General features: G+C 42.0%; 1 protein-coding gene across 13 annotated transcripts in view; it reads right to left on the reverse strand.

Annotated features, from left to right (window-relative positions):
- Positions 1 to 26,444, reverse strand: part of RAP1GAP2 (RAP1 GTPase activating protein 2) — an 863,455-nt gene that overhangs the window by 71,022 nt on the left and 765,989 nt on the right. For all 13 annotated transcript variants that reach the window (XM_068270219.1, XM_068270220.1, XM_068270217.1 and 10 more), the window contains 4 exons: positions 22,868 to 22,954; positions 21,526 to 21,660; positions 4,780 to 4,917; positions 3,165 to 3,277 (listed from right to left, as the gene is read on the reverse strand). In XM_068270219.1, coding sequence (XP_068126320.1) covers positions 3,165 to 3,277; positions 4,780 to 4,917; positions 21,526 to 21,660; positions 22,868 to 22,954 — 473 coding nt within the window. The remainder of the gene's footprint in view (positions 1 to 3,164; positions 3,278 to 4,779; positions 4,918 to 21,525; positions 21,661 to 22,867; positions 22,955 to 26,444) is intronic.

Genomic DNA, 26,444 nt, shown 5'->3' on the forward strand with positions numbered 1-26,444 from the left:
CGGAACCCAGTGCAAAGGAAAGCCGGGACTTTCAGTTTTCCAAAAATTGTTAGATCTGGCTAGGGGATCAAACAGAACGTTAACAAAAGAGCTGCCAAACTTTCCAGACGGGATAATACGTAAGTCCCAAATAAAGTTATCATTTGAGGAAGTAGCAGCCTCTTCACATAACTCAAGGAACTGTGGACCAGAGGGGCTCATACAGGCGGCATTAGCTCTTTCTTGGTGCTGTAGTGGTAATGATCACCTCTGTGATTTGCTTTGATGGGCGCTAATCCTGAACAACCCATTCTTTTTTCTCTGCTTATCCGGACATCTCTCTTACACAGTGGCTGTCCTTGAAAAGCTGGAAGCCATTTTGGTAGATTGTATCAAGGAACTATTATCCATAAAGTGTAATATAGAAGTATATATGTAAATACATAAATGTAATATATTAGTAATCCATAAAGATTTATCATAGCTCTCTAGCTATGCCACTGGCCATGATCCTTTTGAATATAGAAAGTGATGATGGGTACAGGTGGCACAGCTTTACAACTGTAGTTAGCTATCACCCTAGGATAAGGGATATGGAGATGCTGTTTGCTACTTCCAATTGCTCAGCCTACAGTACCTTAGGGTAAGGCTTAAAAACACTAACCTTTTTTCTTACTTTAAACTATTATGGAAGCACAAGTCATTCATTGAATGTGTGTATGTGTGTTCGGTTTATTATACTGATAGCCATTTCACTTTAGTACACAAATATAACACACATAATAAATGCAAAGAGTGCAAGGAAAATTGTAAAAGCAATGTTTCCACAGAGAAAACCAAAATACATCGACTTTATCTTCTGCTGTTCAAACATTGATTGAAATGGCTTGCTTTAAATTATTACTAGAGGATTGTTATATACAGCAGAGTAGAATTACTAGTGTTACTAGTGTAGTGTATTGTCTCACACACTGCAGTTGTGCACATTGTTAGATGACGCTATTGCCAGTTAAAGAGAAATTCCGACCAAGAATTGAACTTTATCCCAATCAGTAGCTGATACCCCCTTTTACATGTAAAATCGATTCCTTTTCACAAACAGACCATCAGGGGGCGCTGCATGACTGATATTGTGGTGAAACCCCTCCCACAAGAAACTATGAGGACCATGGTACTCCTGGCAGTTTCCTGTCTGTGAACCTAGTTGCATTGTGGGAAATAGCTGTTTACAGATGTTTCCAACTGCCAAAAAAGCATGCAGCAGCTACATCACCTACCAACAGTAAAAATGGCACCATGTAATAAATGTCAGAATGTAAATCAGGAATTTAAAAGATTTTACAATGGGCAATCACTGACTAAATCATTTATACATAATTATTGTAAAAATGAAGCACTTTTTTTTATTACATTATTTTCACTGGCGTTCCTCTTTAAGGAGTGATGACAGTGACAGGCACTGACCAGTTGATTTGGCATGAGAATAGGAGTTTCCTACCCTTTGCAAGGTTACCCTTTTCATGGAAAGTATCTAACATTTGGAAATGTCAAAGAAAAGAGCAAGATGGAATCTATACTAAGAACACAACTTTGACTTACAAACATAAACTTTTACTGGTGAAAAATAATCATACACAAATCCATTCCTCACAGTTGGTGCTGCCTTGTGAATTAAGCTCATGGTTTCAACTGTAATACAGGGAAATGTAGTATGTCATCTATTGCATTTCCTAAAGGGGCATATAAACCAAAGTGCATTAAAGTTGTCATGCGCAGGGCATAGACACGTTACCCTAACAAGGCTTGCATTACCTAGGTAACACAGGTTGCGCTAATTGCAATGCATGCTACTTTTTTGATTTGTTTCCACAAGGAGCGGTGCGATGCGGCTACATAGCCACATCGCACCGCAGGTGTGCTGGAACATATGCACGGCAATGGAAGAGTTTCCACTGCGTGCATGTTGTGTGGAGCGGTGCGGCGCGATGCGAGAATCTGCAGCATGCTGCAGATTCTCACACGGCCGAATCCGCCCACAGCCGCGTCCCATCTCCTCAATTAACTTCCGCATCGGGAGATGCGGAAGTGATGCGGCCAGCGGGGGAAGTGATGCGATGTGGCATCACTAGGTAGTGGAAACGGGCCCTTAATGTGATTAATGGTAAAACTGCCATGAGCTCCAGGCCCATGGCAACTTTACCAGACCTTTTTGCATGTGCCCCTTTGTGTGTCTCCTGGTCACTCCTGATTCACCCACCCAATGGCTCAGTCCAAAAAGGTCTGTGAAACTACTGTTCTGGTCTGTGTCTACTGCTTTGCTTGTAAGTGCCATTTATATATCCACGTATCAACCTGATGGCTGTCAAATTCGCCTTGTTCCTTTTTTGGATTTGGTTGGGCATTGAGCCCAAATATGGTCATGGTGGTGCATAATCCTGTATCAGGGGCGTAGCAATAGCCATAGCAGCTGTTATGGGGCACTGGAGCAGAGGGGGCCCAAGTAGTACTTAATGTATTCACTAATTACTTTCTTGTGTTCCTCCACCCACTGACATTGTCTCAGTGCCCATGATCTATGTGTAGTGTTGATTGCATGAAAATTGCCCAATCAACTTACATCCATAGGGTAGGGGCAGGTGGCATTGCTAAATAGTGCCTACATCTGAGGACCCCATTCATGTTTTGCTATGGGGCCCACAATATCCTTAATATCTAGCTACACCACTGTCCTGAATAATTATTTAAAAGTATATTTCACAGAGGATCAGTGCAGTATGAATTCGGTATTTTGGTTACTGTAGTGGTAAAGGTCAGTTAGATTATCTTCCCTGCTGTTATTCTGTACAGAAACAGTCATAATTTGCCCATGGAGGTATCTTCAAAGGCTCCCAGATGCCTGTGCAATAACATCTTTCCTGCTGGATTGAAGATGTTTACAAATTGCTGTGACAATGACATCATCACTGTACTCGGGGCACATCAAAGTGAAGATAATCAACCGACGACAGTAAACTTTCAATCCAAAATACTTAGCTTTATGTGGCTAATTTTTGAGCAAACAAAGCCCTTCAGAATACAATTCCAGCCTTTGTTCTCTAGCTGCTATTTGGCCAACGTAATGACAGAATGAACATGGAGTCACAACTCAGATCATTGGATTTCTCCGCAATAAATATTGTTTTTACCAGCGAGCTCGGCTCTCGGGCTGAGCTTCCGTTCCTGTGTGCAGTCGGGGGAAGAGACCTGATCTGCGTTTTATTGGGCTTTTAGATTGCGTCTTAGTCACTACGGCGGGAGGCTGTAAAACACATTTACAAGCGAGAGAACAAGACATTAAGTGAGGACAATCAATGTTCTTTAACACAATTGTAAAGAAACAAAATTATTTTGTTAGAGTGAAAGGAAAAAGCTTGGGAAATACCGGTATACACACTGCAAAATGTAACTTCATAGAATTCTAATGTACATAAGGCTTCTAAAAACTAAAAAGGCAACTAGAACAGAAAATTGTAATTTTTTTAAATACATATCTATAAATGTACATTTCTCCCAGAGTAAAATGTACTAAAAATTACTTATTTCCTGTGTTATTGTCACTTACAGTAGATAGCAAAAAACTGACAGATCTGTCAGGTTTTGGACTAGTCCATCTCCTCATAGGGCATTCACAGTTACTTTTTTATGTACAAAAGCACTAACTGAACTACAGTTGCTCAATCCAACTGCCAAAATAGTGTGCAAATGATTAGGGAAGCTGGCTAACTTCTTTGTGTAGATCCTTTCCAAGGATTTCTTTTGTAAAGATTAAAGAAAATACTGAGGACCCCTCATGAGCAGATAGTTCAAAATCTGTCAGATCTGTCAGCTTTTTAATACCTACTGTACGTGGCATTTTACTCTGGGAGAAATGTATATTTTATATGTATGTGTCTTAAATTTTACAATTTTTCATGATAGGACTCATTGACCACCCCTAATGTTTAGCCTCACCAATGAATCAACGGCCTTACAGTGCATAGACAGCTTTGTATACTCTAGTAGTCTCAATCTGAGATAACAGCATGTGATTTCAACTAGAGGTTTTCCAAAGTGGAACCTGTTCATCCTTTTACTAGAAGGGGTACATTTCTCATACATCCAGACAGGCACACACAGTGCACACCAGAAATCTGCTGTAGGGAAGGCAGGAGGGGGATAACAGTCCCTGGTGAGGGCACTTTGGATGAATCAGAAGCAAGCTTTGAAGACTGCAGGGAAGGATCAGGAAGACTGGAAGGGTCAGGGATAACAAGGAAGTAACTAGTACAGCAGAGTCCTGGTTATCCAGAACTCAACTAACCAGCAGTCTCAACCAACTGGTGAAGGTCAACTTTTTAGGTTGTTTGTGGATTCTGCTTTGCTTAAAGACTGGTTTTCATGGCTCCCCCAAGGTTAATATACTTTCAATTACTATATTTCCACATTTAATACAAGGTTCATGGTATGTACAGTATATACAGTAGGGTATGGTACTGTATTAGCTATTTTTAACATTGAGTCTCAAGCAACCAGAAAGCACACTTCTTCAGCATCAGTAGATCCCCATCTGAGCCGGATAACCGAGGATCAACTGTACAAGTACTTTTGGGGTGGTAAGTTACTTTTTTGGCGTGATAAATTCAGCAGGTTTGCCCAAATATGTATGGGTATTGTCAATTCACCCTACTTTATGCATGCTACACCACTAGGCTCAAACAAATGATGAGTAAAACATTTAATAAAAGCATAGTAACATAAAACGGTAAAATGTCCAGGCCTTACGGAGAAGGTGGTCTTTGTCATCTCAGCAGTTGTGTGCACAATCCCGCCACTCAGACTTCCAGTTATCCCACCAGATTGATGCTTCTTCTGGTTTCCCACCATGGTTTCCATAGAATGGCTACGCACTCGGATTGCTCTCTGTGGAAAGAAGAGACAGGAGATTAAACAACCCGATAAAAGGTGCTTTTATTGGACTTATTATTACTGTTAATGCACATTGTTAATGCCCCACTTACAGGCATACGTCTTTTCCTGCATCAGTGCAGGCTATCAGTTGATTTTTTTGTCTATGTTTTTTTAGCTAATACCGCATAAATCACCTAATAGTGCTTTGTACAGGAGACACCTTCAGTACTACAGACTGTCAGGGCTACAGGTTGCAGTGTTGTCAGAGAGATTCAGTCAGTCCATACCCCTTACAGTTTGAACAGCAAGATGATGAAATACAAGCAGTACAAAGGCATAACTACTGAGATCAGCCCCTGCAGCTCAACCCTATGCTCTTCCACATATGACAGGGGTCTCATCACCAGAGCAGGTGTTATTATAGTGGGGCAGTCATGGTAAACATATTTGCTACATGACCCTTGAAAGATGGGCTGTAGGTGGGTCACCATGGGTGTAGGTGGTTGTTGTGATGGGCCCGAACTTTTAAATGGGGACCCCATTTTTTGTAGTTACACTTCTGAAGCAGCAGCAGCAGCAGCAACCCGGCCCATAGAACCTGAATTTGATTAACGAGCTTCTGGTCATGTTTTCAAGATGTTAAGATCAAAATTTTAAATGCCAAAGAGGTTGCAGTAGGTCTAAAATTTTAGATGCGAAAGCCCTGTTTCATTTACACAAAAGTAATATTTAAGTACTCTGGTTATAAAGCTGTGTTGCCCTGTTTTTAAATTCATCAACTCATTAAAAAAAAAGTGCTGTGGCCAAGATAGACCGCTTTATCAACACATACAACTCCACTCTTTCAAGCATGCATAACATTTGCCTATATTATAAAAAAAAAATGACTGTAGCAGTCTCTGCATGTCTGCATGGGTGATAATGTTCCATAGTCCTCGGTTAAGAGATGACCAATCTATATACAATGACTTTTATGCAATTGTCACAAACTCCACATTGTGTTGTTAATAGGTCAGATCAGTCACCAGAATCATGTATGGCCTCAAATGACAAGTAAGTCCTCAGTCACACTGCTGCTCTCCTCAAAAGCTGCTGAGCATATTATTGCACTATAATATCAGATATAATATGTATTGCTAAGCAACACTCTAGTAAGAAATTCATTTGCAGACAGAAGTCCATAGGAACCTTCTAGTTAGTGTGTCAGATGCAAAAACCAATAAGAAAGTGTGCAAAGTAGGGTCTTAGTGAGCAAGAATAGGCAGTCCAAGTTTCCAAGCCATCAACCCCCAATCAAGTTATAAGGTGCCAAAGTTTATTTACGGTATGCTGGTAAAACAACGCACATCATCAGGGACAGTCTAATAAATATTGTTGTAAATACAGCCTGGCACGGTATACTGATGTAAGGTTTAATAACACAAATCAAGCAATGCACCATTCATAGCAATTTAGGACTTTCTTAGGAGTTGTGTCTCATCATTAGAACTAGTTTATGTAGAAAGCAGTCATATCTAACTATTCATTGCCAAAAAAAATGAGAGAGCAATATGCCCAAAAAAAGAGCAAGGGCCATGGACCTGTTACTTTGTATACACACCAAAAAAGCATCCATCTAGGCCAGGGGTCTCAAACTCAATTTACCTGGGGGGCCGCAGGAGGCAAAGTCAGGATGAGGCTGGGTCGCATAAGGAATTTCACAATCGCGGCGCATCGCCGCCTCTGCCCGCCCCTCTCACTCTCCCTTCACAGAGAGGGGCGGGGAGAGGCGGCGATTAACGTCAGGAGGGGCAGAGCTGAAGCTGAAAGCTCTGCCCCTTCCAGGAAATGCCGGCGGATTGCCCCTCGGGCGATTTAGTGGCTCTGCAGCCCTCGTTTAGCGGCGGGGATGCGGCGGATTACTTGCAAGCAACTGAAGCGAACTATAAGGAAGCTTTTGCCGGCGAGGGCCACAAAATATTGTATCGAGGGCCGCAAATGGGCCGCGAGTTTGAGACCCCTGATCTAGGCTATTATAATAAATCATTAGCAAACTGCCAATTGAAAAAATAATGAATTACTTTTATTAGGGACGTGTCCCAGTAACCAATAAAACCATTTAAAAACATACAATGCACAGATTGGTCAACATGGGACCATGTGAATAATATGTATCATTACAATAAACAATTGCATCTGCAAGTACCGGCTTCAATAATAATGCAGGCTAAATAAACAATCGACGTGTCTTCCGGAATTTATTTATAACTTATAATTCCGGAAGACACGTTGATTGTTTATTTAGCCTGCATTATTATTGAAGCCGGTACTTGCAGATGCAATTGTTTATTGTAATGATACATATTATTCACATAGTCCCATGTTGACCAATCTGTGCATTGCATGTTTTTAAATGGTTTTATTGGTTACTGCAGCCTTTCTCAACCTTTTTACCTTGGAGGAACCCTGTAAATAACTTTTGGATCTCAAGGAACCCCTGCAAACAATTTTTTGGTCTCGAGGAACCCCTACATTTATTTTTTAGGAGGCATGGTCTTTAAATAGGTTAGGCTGCTAATTTCACTATATCCTATTACACTGCCACTCATTATACTGTCTCCTGACCCCCAATTTAGTGCTTCTTGTTACAGTACCACCTATTATAGTGTGCTCTATTATACTTCCCCCACGATGGGGTAAAATGCCAAGGAACCCCTGCAGAGTCCTCAAGGAATCCTGGGGTTCCAGGGAACCCTGGTTGAGAAAGCCTGGGTTACTGGGACAAGTCCCTAATAAAAGTAATTCATTATTTTTTCAATTGGTGGTTTGCTAATGATTTATTATGATAGCCTAGATGGATGCTTTTTTGGTGTATATACCTAAGTATTCACTGCCACACTTCTCAGACATCTATCACCACAAATGGAGGACGGCATCACTCATAAGCCAACCCCCATCTTTACATGTGAGAGACTCTGCTTCTCTTCAATGTACTTCTTATACACTATCCTGTTACTGACCTGTTGCCCATTATCTTTAAGAAGTATGAAATATAGCATTTCTTCTTTGCTCTAAAAGATTATTTACAGCATAAAATTTACTACCACAAAAAATTTGTAGCAGAACAGCATTCAAACAAACACAACTTTTTCTTCTTCAGTAGAAAGCTTGCTGCCACATCCGAAGAGGTGATAACATTATTTTTTGTTTACATTCCATTGTCTGCTACAATTAGTGTATATTCCTGTCTGTTCTGAAAATCAGCCTTTTCTGCTGTAGAAGCAGAGAGCTGAGAAGTGAACACTAGATAGATTTTAATATACAAATACAGCAGCTATGCAATGAAATGAAATGGCAGCTTTCAGAGCAGAAAAACTGTCCTTTGGGAGCTAGTCATTTGTAAGCAGACAATAATAGTTGTACACAAAAGCAAATATGGTGACTTTATTGGTAATAAAAAAGTAGGAAAACACATTTTTAATGTCATGTCAGAGTTTTATCCTTTTTAAATTTCAGTTGTTTATTTTGAGCAATATACAACTTTTCCAGCCTTCTATTGCCCCTGTACAAACATTATTGGAAAAATATTGCTGGAAAATATTGCTGGCATTACATTCAAAATTAGCATGCCATTTTTTAAATGTATCAGTTTTCTATCCTTTTTCACAATACTTCAGCTCTGATGGGCATCAATATTTCAATCCACCACCACACCCTTCAAAGTGCAGGCTTACCAAGCGGATGAGAGACCCAGATTATAAGGTCTAAACGTTTGTGGTAATCAGCCAGCGATCACTACTTCTCCATAATATATGATCCAGTTCTTTCTTCATAAATCATCACGGTTGTCCTCAGTATAAAACCATAAAATAGATCTAAGTGTACTCCGTTTTCTTAAAACCAACAGCTTTTATTGCTCAAAACATCATAAACAGATCACAAAAAGATACTCACATCCGGGTCCTTTTGAAAGGGACCCGCAGTATACAAGCGCGTTTCGAATAATATAAGGTGCCGTTCCCACACCAACCACTCGTAGGCCCACGAGTGGTTGGTGTGGGAACGGCACCTTATATTATTATAAAAGCTGTTGGTTTTAAGAAAACGGAGTACACTTAGATCTATTTTATGGTTTTATACTGAGGACAACCGTGATGATTTATGAAAAAAGAACTGGATCATATATTATGGAGAAGTAGTGATCGCTGGCCGATTACCACAAACGTTTAGACCTTATAATCTGGGTCTCTCATCCGCTTGGTAAGCCTGCACTTTGAAGGGTGTGGTGGTGGATTGAAATATTGATGCCCATCAGCGCTGAAGTATTGTGAAAAAGGATTGTTAAGGAAGTCTATCTGAGGACTTTTTACTTTTGGCAGCTTTTTGGAGCACTATAAGTCCTTGGCGTAGATATATATATGTATATCAGTTTTCTATGTTGTCTTTGTTATGTATTATAGGTTTTACATGATTTGCAGATCATTGAATCATGTTTTTATTTACATTTTAGATGGTGCCACGTGTTTTGGGGGAAATGGAGTTGTAGTTGGATGGCTGCAGAGGATTGCTTTATTTTTATTATATTCAGCAATGATCCTCAGATTATTACTGGGAATGAATCTAATTATTTGTGCTTGTCCATAACTAGGAATGGTCAATGAGAGGCAAATCATTCCAAGTTGATGCATGATTATGCAAAATTTGTAAGAAAATGTATGCAGCTGGAAAATAAACCATATGAATTCTACCACAGCAGGATCTCATTGACCATTGCTATATATTACCTTCTTGTGAAGAGAGTTACAGATTGTCCAGCAAGCTCATGGTGAACCAGAACTCCTAGGAGTGAGTAAGGGATTGAAAGAGACCTCAAAGCCTCTTTACTAAAATGCCAAGCAAAACAGAAGTTTGCCTTCTCTAAATAGAAGTTATTTGCAATTATTCAGGTTGGAGTGAACTCTGGGGTGTCCACAGTGCATCACTGCTGAATAGAATATGTACATCATCTCTCTGTTGTCCCTGAAAGCAGAGCACACCTCCAGAACTGCTGAAATGCAATGATGTGTCAGCTTGTTACTATTACAGAGACAAACTAATCCAACATGCATACAGACTGTTTTGGATTAGTTGATCCTCATCAGTGTATGGGATGGATTAATATGGGTCTATGGGGTAGGACCTGTTTCAATATCATGCTAGGACTTATTTTCAGAGCAGGTCTTATTTACAGGGAAACAGGGCATATAAGGTGTTTTTGAACAGCTGGTCCCAGTATTTTAAGGTAACAACAGATATTTTGCTTTATAAATGTTGGCTCACATGACTTAATCACCTTGTGCAGGAGCTAGGGGAGAAGAGCTAGAACTATTTTTGGAAATTCTCCATACACTTTCTGAAACCGGTAACACAGCTCTTATGAGCTCACATTGGACAATGACTGTAATGAGCTAACTGAGCAAAACTGAGACTTGGGAGACAGAGGTGGAGGAGGAGCTTAATATATAAATGTCAAGGCTCTGGCAGTGATTTCAAAGCCAATCAAATTAACATTGAGGTAACTGTAGACATCTATACTTCATTTATTTTGTAGATTTACTAAGCTTTAGCAAAACTCAGGGTTACTTGAGGTATGACGGAAACCAGCAGAGGGTTCATTGGCAATGCATACTTATCAGATGATTTGCTCTCTAGTACCACCAATTATTATTTATAAGGTTTGAAATATTTATCAGCTATTGGTCAAAAGTGCATTTACATAAACAGTCTGTTGGCCTCAATTACTTCAAGCTTTGTTTTGACAATTAATTATTAAAGATAATATATGCATGAAAAACCAAGCACTTTCCATTAATTCTGCTTATTAAGCCAAATCACAGTGTGGAATAAATGGCTGCTTCAGTGCAAACGCACAGGGTTTGCACTCCATAAATACGGTACATGGCATGAGGCGCAGTACTTCGATGTTCATCAAAGAAAGGGGATCATTTGCAGAGTCTCCACTCACCACTTATTATCAATATACTGTAGTTCCTCCTGTGGACTACAAGAGACCTGGGTGCTATTGCAGTTTTTGGATTTATCTAATAAGCTACCATTAACCACTTGCCCACCAGGGGCGTAGTAACATGTACCGCCCGCCGCTGTCCGCACTCTCACTTGCTCGTGTGAGCGCTCCCACGCTCCTGCACGCCGCCGCCCACTTGCCCGGAGATCAATGAACGGGAAAAAAACTTTCCCGTTCCTTGATCTAAGCCCCCCAGCAATGATCGGCTGCTTCTATGAGAAGCAGCGCAATCATTGTGAAAAAAAAAAACAGTTTCCCAGCGTCACTGAACTTCCTACGTACTTCCTACGCTTACAGGTCGCATGAACAAAAAATTACTATGGCCAAATAGTAAAAATACACCCAAAAACATTTTTCATATATAAATACCTAGTTTTTACATTATAAATTAACTCATTACCTCCCACACTTCCCTAATTTTTTTAGTGATAAAAAAAAATTGCAATAAAAAAAATACATAAATAGTTACCTTAGGGACTGAACTCTTTAAATATTTATGTCAAGAGGGTATAACACTGTTGCTTTATAAACTATGGGCTTGTAATTAGGGATGAACGCAAAACTGAAAAAAAATGCACCTTTATTTCCAAATAAAATATTGGTGCCAAACATTGTGATAGGGACATAATTTAAACGGTGCAATACCCGGGACAAATGGGCAAATACATTTCATGGATTTTAATTGCAGTAGCATGCATTATTTAAAAACTATAATGGCCGAAAACTGAAAAATAATGATTTTTTTCCCCACATTTTTTCCTATTTTCCCATAAAACACCGTTAGAATAAATTAATTCTTGGCATAATGTCCCACCTAAAGAAAGGCTAATTGGTGGTGAAAAGATATAGTTTATTTCATTACGATAAGTAATGATAAAGTTATAGAGGAATGAATGGAAGGAGCACTGAAAGGTGAAAATTGCTCTGGTGGTCATGTGGTTAAAGGTTGACTTATTTTTTATATATTATTCTTTAAATTGTATGTTTATTTTCCTTTTTTATATATTGTTTACATCAAAAATGTACCCAACATTTAAAGAGGTTTGTCCAATCTTTTTAAACAGGGCTACATTTCTTATCAAGTTGCTTCAGAGATATAAGTTAAAGGGTACCTGAACTCTTGCACATCACCCAATAAAAAGTCTTTATTCCACATATAGTTGCTGAAGACATTCACTACTCTGTGCTTGTTTAACCAGATCAAACTGTCCGATTAGTTCTTATCAGTAGATGTGAATAGACTGCAGGAGCTCTGCTGGGAGTTCTCTCTCCACTGTCTCCTCATACAGTAAACAATTAGGTGTAACCCTTTTAGTGCAGCACCATGAAAAGTAAATACAAGTTAAAACTTCAGGATTAGGGTTTTCATAAAATGTAATAAAGGTTTTTTTTGTCCCATAAAGGTTATTATGCTGTGGCTAATCTTTTAGAGGGTTGAATAAGTTCTGAGTTTAGTTCCACGTCAGGGTCATAAGTGAACAGAATAAGTACAGAATAGAGTTGAGCTATGCATAGCTCCGCCGCTCATAATCAAAATTATGAGTACAACTTGCTGGCCATGGCAGAGGGGGGGGGGGGGGGGGGGTCAACTTACCATTGTCGCCACATATAGCCAATACGCTTCACTCGCGTTTCACATCACTCCCATTCTTCCTCCTTCCAGGTTTGAAGGAGGAAGCATGGCAGTGACGTCAAACATGAGTGAACACGTAATTATTATCAAGTCATTTTTTTCCCTTGCTGTGTGCATAAAATGTTTTTAGCACTTATTTCTTTGATGGTTGCTTAAAATGTTTAAATAGCCATAGTGAAAACAGTTAAGAAGAGATCATTCCTGAAAGTTTTCTTATTACAGAATTAGCAGTAGAGTATTGTATTGTGTTAATCATCAGTAAAAGCACGTTCTGAAATGGTATCATCCTGATTCAAAACGTCTTGCTTATTACAGTACATACGCCTAGTTCCATCTGCAAATAAGTGGACCCCTCACCAAAAAAAAATCACGCAAGTGATGTAACTTATCAATAAGTTCCCCCTTCCCCCAGGTTAACACCCCCCGACCCCATTCCCCAGCACCTCATGCACTGAATTTACAGGCAGCATGTTCCAAGCATGCCAATTATCATAGTTATCTGTCCCGGCTCCAATAGCAGTCCTTGCATGTCCCCCACAGCTTCCAGCTCTCCAGGATAGCTGCAGGGCTTTGCTATGGTCACGAGACAATAAGCCTCTCAACTCTCCAGGAGAGCTCCAGGGCTTTGCTACGCTCACGTGACAGTGAGGACCTCAGCTCTCTAGGAGAGTTACCGGGCATTGCTATGGTCACATGACCGTAAGCCCCTCAGCTCTCATGGGAAACTCGAAGCTGCAAGGAAGATGTAAGAAGTGTTGCTGTAGCTTGTAAAGGTCGCTATTTCTGCTTGTATGCTTCCAACCAGTTTTGTGGGTTTTTTTTACAGCACATACACATTTCTAAGGTGAATCTGCATGGTGGGACTGAGGTAGAGTGACCAGACGTCCCGGATTCGGGGTCCGCTGTCCCAGGCTTAATGAGGTCCCGGGAAACGTCCCGCTTTCAGCAGCGGGACGTCCCGGCCTCGGGACTCTGGCTACTCTCTCCTCAATGAACTGGCAGTGGCGTCTATAGACGCCGTGCCAGTTCATTGCCTGCAGCCCCGCTCCAGTCTCCTCTTCCGGTGTCTGTTCCGACACCGGCAGAGCAGAGCAGGGCTACGGCAAGATGGCTGCCGAAGCCCTGTACTGGAGACCTATTTGTGTCTCCAGTACAGGGCTTCGGGCACCATCTTGCCGTAGCCCTGTCAGCGTGGGAGACTGCAGGAGAAGTAAGACGGTCCCAGGAGCAGCTCGCCAGAGGCCGGAGACTTCTGCCAGGTGAGTAAATCAATGCTTTCTTTTCCAGGTGAAATGTTTGCCCGCATTGTTTCTTTTACAGGTGAAACGTTTGCCCGCATTGTTTCTTTTACAGGTGAAATGTTTGCCCGCATTGTTTCTTTTACAGGTGAAATGTTTGCCCGCATTGTTTCTTTTACAGGTGAAATGTTTGCCCGCATTGTTTCTTTTACAGGTAAAATGTTTGCCCGCATTGTTTCTTTTACAGGTAAAATGTTTGCCCGCATTGTTTCTTTTCCGGTGAAATGTTTGCCCGCATTGTTTCTTTTCCGGTGAAATGTTTGCCCGCAGTGCGTTTCTTTTCTGGCGAAATGTTTGCCCGCAGTGCGTTTCTTTTCCGGTGAAATGTTTGCCCGCATTGTTTCTTTTCCGGTGAAATGTTTGCCCGCAGTGCGTTTCTTTTCTGGCGAAATGTTTGCCCGCAGTGCGTTTCTTTTCTGGTGAAATGTTTGCCCGCATTGCGTTTCTTTTCAGGTGAAATGTTTGCCCGCATTGTTTCTTTTTCAGGTGAAATGTTTGCCCGCATTGTTTCTTTTACAGGTGAAATGTTTGCCCGCATTGTTTCTTTTCTGGTGAAATGTTTGCCCGCATTGTTTCTTTTCCGGTGAAATGTTTGCCCGCATTGTTTCTTTTCCGGTGAAATGTTTGCCCGCAGTGCGTTTCTTTTCTGGCGAAATGTTTGCCCGCAGTGCGTTTCTTTTCTGGTGAAATGTTTGCCCGCATTGCGTTTCTTTTGTACTGACATGTTGCCCGCATTGCGTTTATTTTGTACTGACATGTTTGCCCGCATTGCGTTTATTTTGTACTGACATGTTTGCCCGCATTGCGTTTATTTTGTACTGACATGTTTGCCCACATTGCGTTTACTTTGTACTGACATGTTTGCCCGCATTGCATTTATTTTATACTGACATGTTGCCCGCATTGCGGTTATTTTGTGCTGACATGTTGCCTATTGCGTTTATTTTCTGGTGTCCGGGGTAACCGTTACTGCATTTATTATTTAATGGTCATACATGGCTATGTTTGCTGCTGTGTGGTTACGGTATACTATTAGCATCACACAGTTTCTGCACACCCATGATGCAAAGTCTCGTTTGTCCACATCATGGCGTAAACACTGCTTTCTTATGCCTCGCTGTTACATCATTACGTTAGCTCCGCCCATACAATGTCATGGCCACGCCCATTTTTCGACACGGCGCGCTGCGCACGCCGCAGCCCCCCCCCCTCCAGTCTTCATCGCTACCCGCTCCTCAGTCTTCCCCACTGTCCCCTCCCCATCCCAGGTTGGGCCCACAAAAATCTGGTCACTCTAACTGAGGGGATCCCACACATACAACACATTTTTTTCCTACCCCTAACTTTTTGCCCACATTTTTTTATATAAAAATGTTGGCTCATCCACAAGTATATACGGTAGTCTACATAACCCCTTTAACCAGTCTATATTATTATTTAACAGAGGCAACTGTATTTTCCAATTCTTTGGAGAATAACATATTACTTTCTAACACCCTATTTGTCTAAAATGAAAATGTAATTGAAAATGGCCTTGTAGGGCAGGCTGCACTCTCAAGCAATTATAGTGTGTCTAGCGAGTTATTACAAGTCAAAAGCCTTGCCAGATAGCAATGCCAGCCGCGATCTGCCAAAGAGCCTCAGCTACCACGGGGGTTTAAATGCTGATCAGTCTCAAAGGCTGGGTTTTGAAATCTAAATACTGCTAAAGTCAGAGCTGTAGTCTTTAATTAACCATTCTACAGATGTTAGCATCCACGTTAAATGTCAGGGCTGGCAGTGATCCCAGTACTCAAACATGCCATCTGGTCATGGGATGTCAATTAGAGACAGCACTCTGTATACATGATCATGTTTAAGGTGAAATATTTCTCATTTTAAATCATTGCTCTGTTTAGAAAAGGGAAAAAAGGGTTTTACTTGTCAGCAAACAGATAGTATACCTAGACATGTATATAACAGTGTCTTTCATTCTTAACGGTTTCCAGACCGTTTGAATCTACATCCAGCAGGGGGTGCTACCGCTCTGACTGGACGTAGATTCAACGTCCTGATGAACAATGCTTCCCCGCCGTTAGCACCAATACCGCCGCTCTGAACCTGCCACAATTCGCTCTATAATACGGCAGAGCTCTGTAAGCAGGTCAGGAGCCACTTTCATTGGCTCCTGACCGTGTGATCACAGAGAGCCAATCACATTGGCTCCCATTGATAGACAGCGTCAGGTGCCAATGAAAGTGGCTCCTGACCGGCTGTCAGCACTCTGCCGTCATAGAGTGGGCAGAGAGAGGAGCCTGCAGCGATGAGGGAGCGCCGTGACCGGCAAGAGTGCGAGTATGTGCGGTGATTCGTCGGGAAACTGCATTTTACCGTACCAGCAGTCTCTGGTCCTTAAAGGGACACTTAAGTCAAACAAAAAAAAATGAGTTTTACTCACCTGGGGCTTCCAATAGCACCCTGAAGCTGTCCGGTGCCCTCGCCGTCTCCCTCCGATCCTCCTGGCTCCGCCGGCAGCCACTTCCTGTTTCGGTGACAGGGGCTGACAGGCTGGGGATGCAGGTGATTCTTCGAGTTCCTGGCCACAATAGCGCCATCTATGCTACTATAGCATATATCATATACCATATAGCAGCATAGAGGGTGCTAATGTGTCTGGGAATGTGAAGAATCACTTGCGTCCCCAGCCTGTCAGCTCCTGTCACCGAAACAGGAAGTGGCTGCCGGCGGGGCCAGGAGGATCGGAGGGAGACGGCGAGGGCACCGGACAGCTGCAGGGGGCTATTGGAAGCCCTAGGTGAGTAAAACTCGTTTGTTTTGTTTGACTTAAGTGTCCCTTTAAGGGGGCAGAGACTGCTGGTACTGAAGTGGTTAAACAAAAACAAATCATATTTACATAGAAATTTACCTTACAAATTATATCATTTTGTGGCACTAATAATAGTAGGGTGTTGTACTGTGTTTTAGACGCTATGAGATGCAGAAAAATGTAGTGTTAAAGGACACCTGAACTCAGAGGGATATGGAGGCTGCCATATTTATTTCCTTAAACAATACCGGTTTCCTGGCTGTCCTGCTGAGCCTCTGCCGCCAATACATTTAGCTACAGACCCTGAATAAGCAGGCAGATCAGATGTTTCTGACTGACGTCTGACTGGATTAGCCACGTTTGTTTCAGGTGTGTGTTCGACAGTGATGGTCAATGAGATGCAAATAATTTTGAGGTGATGCAGGATTATGCACATTTTGGATACAAATTTATGTAGCTTGAAAATGAGCTAGTTACATTTTTCCTAAGCAGGATTTGATTGGTTCATGTTCAAGCTCCAAAAATTTGCATACAAAATGTGCATAATGCTGAATCAACTCGAAATTATTTGCATCTCATTGACCATCCCTACCAGATACTTTGAAACCAAATAGATCAACAGGACTGCCAGGCAATGAGTATTATTATACAGGAAATACATATGGCAGTTTCTATATCTCCTTCTCAGTTCAGGTGTGCTTTTAGGCTGCTTTCACAGTGAGACGTTACAGGCGCACGTTAGTGCAGCCTGTAACGCAGCCCATCGCACAGTAATGAAAAATCAATGGGCTGTTCACAGTGCCCACGTTGCGTTACATTGTAACGCTTCACGTTATTTTAAAGTGCTGCATGCTGTGCGTTCTACGTGGCTAAGCCGCGTTAGACTGTTTGCACATGCTCAGTAGTATTGGAGGAGGAGGACTCCCCCTCCTCCTCCTCGGCCAGGCACATGGCTAATTAATATTCACTGCATGTGTGACATGCAGTGTTTACTTCCTGGAGCGCCGTTCTGTGCGGCGATTTGCCGGCGGGACCACGTGATGCCGCATGCGTCCAAGAGTATGCATCACGGCATCACAGGACATGTGAAGAGCTGCTCAACACGGCTCAATGTAACGTCCAGCTACAACCCCACTATGTGTTGCGTTAGGTGCACGTTATGCGACCTTAACAAAGCACCTAACGCAACGTCTTAGTGGGAAAGTAGCCTAAATGATACCTTTCTTTGGCTAACTGAGCAGGTTAGAAAAGGATTCTTCCTAGATGGTTCAGGCCTCTTCATCAAGCATGGTGTCACATTGTCATGCCTGATGAAGAGACTGATGTTTTGAAATACTGACACTTATAATCCTACACAGCCATTTAGGCTGCTTTCTCACCAAGACGTTGCGTTTAGGGGACGTTATAGGGCAAATAACGTGCCCCTAACGCAATGCCTGGTGGTGTTGGAGTAGGATGCTACCAAGAGCCTGCGTTACAAGCAGCTCTTGGTGCGCCTGCTCTGTTGGAGGAACTGCAGAGACCACGTGAGCTGAGCTCTCTGCATCACTTGGTCCCGCCAGCCAATTAGCAGCCTCTCCAAGAAGTAAACACTGCAAGTGCAGTGAATGTCAAGTAGCCATGTGCCTGGCTACGTAGTGGCCTCTCCCAGCCTCCTCTCCGAACCTGAAATGAAAAAAAAAAAAACATACTGAGCATGTGCAAACAGTCTAACGCGGCTTAAGCCGCTAGAACGAACAGTATGCTGCTCTTCAAACGAACGTGCAGCGTTACTGTGTAACGCAAAGTGGGCATTGTGAACAGCCCATTGATTTTTCATTGTTGTGCGGTGGGGTGCGTTACAGGCTGCACTAACGTGCGCCTGTAACGTCTCACTGTGAAAGCAGCCTAAAAGGTGTTTTTTTAAAGGCAACTGAAGTGAAAAGAATATGGAGGTGCCATCCTGCTGGTCTCTTTAGTGTCTGAATCCCAGACCAGAAACCAGCATGCAGCTAATCTTAAATACACAAGAGATACCTAAGTTTGGAGAAGACTGAAGGTCTAAAACTTAACTTTTAATAACTATGTCAAAACCATAGGTTGTTAAAAGACATTGGTTGTGATAATAGAAAAAGTAGTAATAGGCAGCACCCAACCATTAAAGTAAGACATTCCCTGGTTGTTGTCCCTCTGTCTGCAGGAACAGCAGTCTCTTCGCACTTGGTTGTGATAATGACATAGCAGTGGATTGAGGTAATAGTCACCGAGGTTTAACCTCACTACACACTGCAAGACAGATAAAGTTACACCACCCAACAGAACAACCCTACATGTTTCACCCCCTAAAATTAGGGGCTTTGTCAGGGGTACACTAAGTGCTTGTGCTGAAGTGCCGTGTGCTATAGTGCAAAAAACTATCTATACATACAACATTACATCGTATCACACAACAAAATGACAGCCTTTTGGCTCTTACAGCAACCACTGTGGACAGATGTCTACATTAGGCATATATACATGGCAAGCAAATAAATACCCTCTATTGGCTGTTGCAAAGTAATAGTCAAGAATGGTTCACTTTTCAGCAGTCTATATGGGATACTGTCTCACTATGTATATTGGCCTAATGTAGAGATTTAATCCCTGCATATTTTTGCTCTTATAAAGGACATGCTTTCTATTGTGTGATGTCACACAAAGGCTGGGGTGAGTGGAGAGAAAAATGCTCTTGGCTAAGAGGGGTTGGGGGCTACTGTATACGAGCAGGATTCTCAACAGAGTCTGATGTTATCGGCTGCCCTTCGGCTAAGTTTCATCTAGTGTGTGTATGACATCTGCAAACCTACTGTTTGCATTTGAATGCCAGATACCTCAGGATGGATTCTCAGGTCCTGGGAAATCCATGCCTTGGAAGGCCAGAACTGTTTTGGATGGTTTTAAAGTTCTGGCTGATCAAAGTATGAATTAGGTTGTTAGCAAATGGGCTTGCTATAGGGTTTTGCATATTTGCTCTGGTTTCCTTGGAGGAATTCTCAAGAGTGTCAAAATTTTATTTTTTCTTCTATACAGCAGTACCATTAAAGAGAACCAGAGGTGGGTTTCTGACATGAATATTAGGACACAGAGGATGGTTCTGCATATAATGCTCAGCCTCTGTTTCCGTATAGTGCTCCCCCAGCCCCCCCCCCCTTCCCCCCGCTCTGCCGTCCTCCAATATTAAAACCACCACGTTAGTGACATGCAGCTTGTCGCTAGATGGCTGTTAACCTTTGTGCTGCCATCCCCCTGCTGCTCCCCCGCCTCCTGCATATCGCGCTCCACATCGCTGTAAGCTTCCTCCAATCGACTTATGAAGGCGGGGAGGGAAGGGGCGCAGGTGGGGAGTGGCGATATGCAGGAGGCGGGGGAACGGTGGTGAATGGCAGTAGAAAGGTAAAAAGCCAGCTAGCGACAATCTGTGTGTCGTTAGCATAGCGGTTTTTATATTGGGGACAGCAGGGCGCAGGGGGGTACTATACGGACACACAGGCTGGGCACTGTATGCAGAACCAGCCTCTGTATCCTAATAATCATGTCAGAAGCCCACCTCCGGTTCTCTTTAATACTGTCTAAAAATGGTCAGTGAAACGCTAATACACTCTGTGCAAATGTAATGCAAATCGTATACAACTTGGGATTGGGCCAGTCAAAAGCAATGTCCAATTCAGAATTGCATACAATTCACATCTCACTGACCATCTCTAACATTACCATTGCTTGAGGCTAGGTTCACAATAGTCAGTTGTATAACGCATGCATTATAACGTGCTCTAATGAGTGTGAACTGCCATGGAGACTGGACACAGACTTTAACATAAAGCCTGCATGTAGCGATTTAGAATAGCGTGATCAGTTACAAAGCAGTACTGCTAACAGGCTCATAGAATTGTATGGGCAGTGAGTTGACATGCAGAATTATTCTGCAATGCAACTGAGCACTGTGAACTAGCCCTGAAGCTCTATTCCAATGCAGCAGTGACTTTAAGAACATATGTACCTCCCCTGATTTTACATGGTAGCTTGCAAATCAGCAGGGACAGTGCTTTTTCTATCCTTTAGGGGCAGGGGTGTCAAACTCAATCACATAAGGACCAAAATCTAAAACATAGTCCAAGTCGCAGGCAAAATTGTATATTAAGATTGCACAACGACTGAACAATCTCAAACTAAGTGGCGTAACTCTAGCAGACCTGGAGGGCTTGCTCCGTCCTCCCTTCTGCGGAGTAGCGCAGTGGAGCAGTTTAATATTTACCTGCCCTAGTGCTGCTTCAGCAGAAAAGGATCAATATGAAATGCGACCCGGGGTAAGATGCTAGCCTTCACTTCTCCATAGTCCTTTAGGTCAGCTGAGGGGGTTTGGATCCCCAGAGGGGGAGCCCCATGTTCATTTTGCTGAGGGGTCCCGAGGGTTGTGCTGCACCCCGGCTCAAACTGACAATGTTTCGCCTAGAAACATGTCACCGATGTGCTCCTCTGTATGGGAAGGCAGTGTGCTGTTGTTTACTGCTTACAATGATGTATATTTAAAGCACTGGAGGGCCACATAAAATTGCAAAGAAGGCCGCCCTCGGCCCACAGGCCTTGTGTATGACACCTGTGCTTTAGGGGGAGGCTATTTTATTGACTTTTAATTTGATGTTTGTCTATTTTGCAGTTATTCCAGCACAGGACAGAAGATGGATCCGGACAGGACAGCTCAGAACAGCTTTTAAGTAAACAGTTAAAAATATCCGGAAAAATAACTACAAAACGACCTATTTATGCCAGGCTCTGTCATTTATTTTGTTGCAGACTGTCCTTTTGGGTTTCTTCTGAAACTTACTTTAAAGGACTCTAAGAATCCCCCATGAGCTCCATTCTCTAGCTTGTCTTCTTCTGGTCCAAGGCCCAACATAGCCTGTGTGTGCACATGAAGGTCATCATGCAGATTGTCCAACAGGGCCGCCCTTGTCCGGTCCTACATCAGAGAAAAAATGCAAACCAATTATGCTCCTCCCATAATGCACCATCAAAAATTAGGAAAGCCATTCAGCATTATCTTTTTTTAAAAAATCACATAGTTATATAATGGAAGTAACTGGCTTCATTTTAAACATTCTATTTGCCCAGCTGTTGTGCTAATAGGTCTCATTTAAGAAGACAAGGGATTGCAATTTGTTATCAGTTTTGCATAGTAGTGATTGCTAAATGCAATTGCATTGCTCCAATGATCAGCCGTGACGAGAGTAATCCTCAGCTAACCTCTGTTTCCTCTGATTGGCAGGTATATTACATGACCAGCGGGTAAAAATACCTTCCATTACCTCGGCTGTTGTGGGGGGTGTTGGTCCTGGGTGCAGAGAAGCTCTGGCAGCAGAGCTTCATACTTTACCCTGTTCCAGAGACGGGACAGTTCCTCTTCACTTCCTCTTCGGTGTAGCCATGCAGTTCAGTTAAACTGGACAGGAAGTGAGGAGGACTTGTCCCAAGCAGTAACAAGGTAAAGTACGAAGCTTCTGCTGCCAGAGTTCAGGACTCAGGAGCTGCACAACCTTGTCTGGCCAGCAAGGCATTGGTAAGTCAAGGATGCAATCCTAGGGGGACCAGCACTCTTCCTCTAACTGGATCCACTTAGCCTACTCCCAGATGATGTGGTCTGGATGGATAAACTAAGCTTCAAGTAAGACCTACTGATGCTGTATGATCCAGGGACTACACACAGTGGCTTCCTTGTCTGTGTTCCTTTCCTGCCCCCTTCCCACCTCATCCTAGGTCCTCTTTGACCTGATCAACCCATTTTCAGGTTTGCCTAACTAAATGACCAACTATTGAACCTACTACAAAAAAAATATACAGTATATCCAACACTTGGGGTCTTGAACTTTTATTATTCAAGCACCAAACTGTTTTGACACAATTCCAGAATACCGGATGCAGCACCTTTGTGTGTTTCTGGCTGCTAGTGGAGATTTTTACTTTTACAGCGCACTGACAATTTGAAATTTCTAACATTATACCCCCCCCTTACTCTTCAGTTGTTGCACTTTGGGGGTCTGGAGGATTTTCCCAGATCCCTGGGAGGTGAAATTATTTTACTTATTTGGGGTTTGTAATACTGTAATCATGTTGTTATAGTTTTGTATTTACTAAATGTTTATTTGTGCCATCATTTTAAGATGATTTACCTCAAGTTTGGCAAACTTGTCAGACTTGCAGCAGGCGTGTTCAGCATTGATGAGTTTGGTCAATAAAAACTCTCGAAATTCTGCATTCTGTTGAAAACCAATCAGTCAGTATATACATAATCATGTGCACATGGAAACAAATGCATTTTAGTCATAATAACGTTGGCATCTTTGGAAGTAATATATATAATACAAAGCCAAGTTCTTTTGGCAGATGACTGGCATGTGAGATATAAACTTCTGTTGAAGTAAGGCTGAAACACTGAAAGAGAAGATACAGTGGGATGCGAAAGTTTGGGCAACCTTGTTAATCGTCATGATTTTCCTGTATAAATCGTTGATTGTTACGACAAAAAAGGTCAGTTAAATATATCATATAGGAGACACACATAGTGATATTTGAGAAGTGAAATGAAGTTTATTAGATTTACAGAAAGTGTGCAATAATTGTTTAAAAAAATTAGGCTGGTGCATAAATTTTGGCACCAGGACAAAGAACAAAACAACGAAATGAAATCAATATTTAGTAGATCTTCCTTTTTAAGAAATTACAGCCTCTAAACTCTCCCTGTAGGTTCCAATGAGAGTCTGGATTCTGGTTGAAGGTATTTTGGACCATTCCTCTTTACAAAACATCGCTAGTTCATTCAGGTTTGATGGCTTCCGAGCATGGACAGCTCTCTTTAACTCACACCGCAATTTTTTAATTATATTCAGGTCTGGGAACTGAGATGGCCATTCCAGAATGTTGTACTTGTTCCTCTGCATGAATGCATTAGTGGATTTTGAGCAGTGTTTAGGGTCGTCGTCTTGTTGAAAGATCCAGCCCCGGCACAGCTTTAGCTTTGTCACTGATTCCTGGACATTGGTCTCCAGAATCTGCAGATACTGAGTGGAATCCATGCATCTCTCAACATTGACAAGATTCCCAGTCCCTTCACTGGCCACACAGCCCCACAGCATGATGGAACCATCAGCATATTTTACTGTAGGTAACAGGTGTTTTTCTTGGAATGCTGTGTTCTTTTTCCTCCATGCATAATGGCCCTTGTAATGCCCAAATAACTTGGAATCAATAAAATGACAACAGTGCCAACATGTATGCACCTGCCTAATTTTATTTAAACAATTATTGCGCACTTTCTGTAAATCCAATAAACTTCATTTCACTTTTCAAACATCAGTGTGTGTGCCTCCTATATGATATATTTAAATGACATTTTTTATCGTAACAACTAACGATTTATACAGGAAAATCAAGACGATTAACAAGGTTGCCCAAACTTTCGCATCCCACTGTAGCCTTGTGTTTGCAGTCAGAGTTCACAGTGGGGCATTTTAGTGTGGTGTAACAGGAGCATATTAAATCATAAAATCGCTCTGCAATAGTAAGCCTATGCAACGCTCAGAATGCATCCGGTGCAGTGGGATGCAGCGGAATACGGTATCCCAACACAGTGAGCTATACCATAATGTGAATGTTAACAGTGGCAGTGAAGCATACTTTTCATTGAATGTATGTTTCACTGTTTGCGACGCAATGGTCGCATAACAGGCGATGCAACTTTTCCATTCCCTTGTGTTTCTGTTTTTACAGTGAACATTTCTCCCACTGTGAACCTTTATTATTATTTAGTATTAATATAGCACTGACATCTTCCGCAGCGATGTACTGAGTATATTGTGTTGTCACTTTACTGTCCCTCAGAGGGGCTCACAATCTACCATAGTCCATAGTACCATACCATCCCTACCATAGTCATAGGTCTATGTATGAAAAATCAATTATAAGGATTGGGGGCGCAGTATGTCCAAATGTCCAACCACAAAAAAGAAAAAGATTTATCTATAGAGTAAAACCACAAGTGGGAGGATGCCTCCTTAAGGATAATGGAAAGAGCATCTGATTTGTTTTAGGCACTTGTCACCCCTGTGGCAACCAGTACACAGTAATATACTATTCACAACAATTATAGTTAGAAGGATCAAAAATTGTTTAATAATAAAAGAGAAAGATAGTTATGGAATAAGCTTTTGTAAATCCCCCCACTACCAACCCTCAAAAATTCCCCATTAAAACCACAACCACCCAAATGCGACATAGGAGACGGACGTATGCCGTCAGCGTGTAACGGGCCTAAAACAAATCAGTTGCTCTTTCCATATGTCTATGTATGGCTCGTGTAGTGTATGTATCATAGTCTAGGGCCAATTTAGAGGAAAGCCAATTAACTTATCTGTATGTTTTTGGGATGTGGGAGCAAACTGGAGTGCCCTGAGGAAACCCACGCAGACACAGAGATTCTGTTGCCCCATGTAGTATCTCACATATGACAAGACATGGGCTTTTTATTCAACTTAACAGTTTTTTTCCTTTTTTCATTCTCCTTGAACGTGGCATAAGCAGGGACCAAATTAGCACTGTGCACAGGGGTAATCGGATTTGGGAGTGTCTGCTTAGTTAACCAGTAGCTAGTGCCTAGATGTGTTTGTGCATACGGGCAGCACGGTGGCATAGTGGATAGCACTCTCGCCTTGCCTGGTTTGAATGCCAGCCATGGCACTATCTGCATGGAGTTTGAGTGAACTCCTGTGTCTGTGTGGTTCTCTGAGCACTCCAGTTTCCTCCCACATCCCAAAAACATACAAGTAAGTTAATTGACTTTCCCCTAGAAAGTGGCCCTAGACTATGATGGAGAGGGATTTTGACTATGGCAGGGATTAGGTTAAGAGCTCCTCCGAGGTACAGTTAGTGACAATATACTCTGTAAAGCGCTGGGGAAGATGGTGTTATATAAATAATAATAATAATAATCAAACCTAATAAAATACAAGTGTCCCTGCATCTCATGTGACTGTGTCAGTGCTTTTGCACTACTGCACACGTCCTGCACTGACACAGCCGTTGGGACAGGACGGGCCAGGAGGCGGGCCGGCCGGGCGTGTGTGTGTGAGTGCATGGTGGGAGTGTGCAAGCACGCGGGCGCGAATGCGCACGCGGCAGGCGGAGGCGTGCGCGGCTGTGACAGACCAAGAGCCTGTTATTAAATGGGCTTAGGTCACTAGTAATAATAATAAAAGTGTTACAGTAGTATCATATCCAGCCACTAGAGGGACTGCTCGCTCTATTGCAATCAATAAAATTTGTCACCTTCTCACTATTTGTGTGTTGTACATAGAACTAGTTAATAAAATGCTTTTAATTCTGGTACATATGCAGATTTTATGCAAATGAACATCTGTTAATTTTGATTGGCCCAATTTCAAGCTGTTATAATTTCCATTAAAGAGGAGCTGTATTAAAAATAACATAAAGTGATTAATAAATTTGTGTTTTGTTTTTACAATATTAATTTATAGATTATTTAGTCAGTGTTTGCCCATTATAAAATCTTTCCTCTCCTTGATTTACATTCTAAAATGTATCACAGGTGATGACATCTTTAGTCCTGTCATGTGACCTTTGCAGAGTATTTGTTTCTGAGAATTCCAAAGCCAGTGAAAATAATCCCTGGTCTCCCACAATACACTGGGAGCAGAATTCCGCGTAGCTAAATAGACTAGGCTAAGCATAACC

Source organism: Hyperolius riggenbachi, chromosome 2 (genome assembly GCF_040937935.1).
Source record: "Hyperolius riggenbachi isolate aHypRig1 chromosome 2, aHypRig1.pri, whole genome shotgun sequence".
Classification (NCBI taxonomy): domain Eukaryota; kingdom Metazoa; phylum Chordata; class Amphibia; order Anura; family Hyperoliidae; genus Hyperolius; species Hyperolius riggenbachi.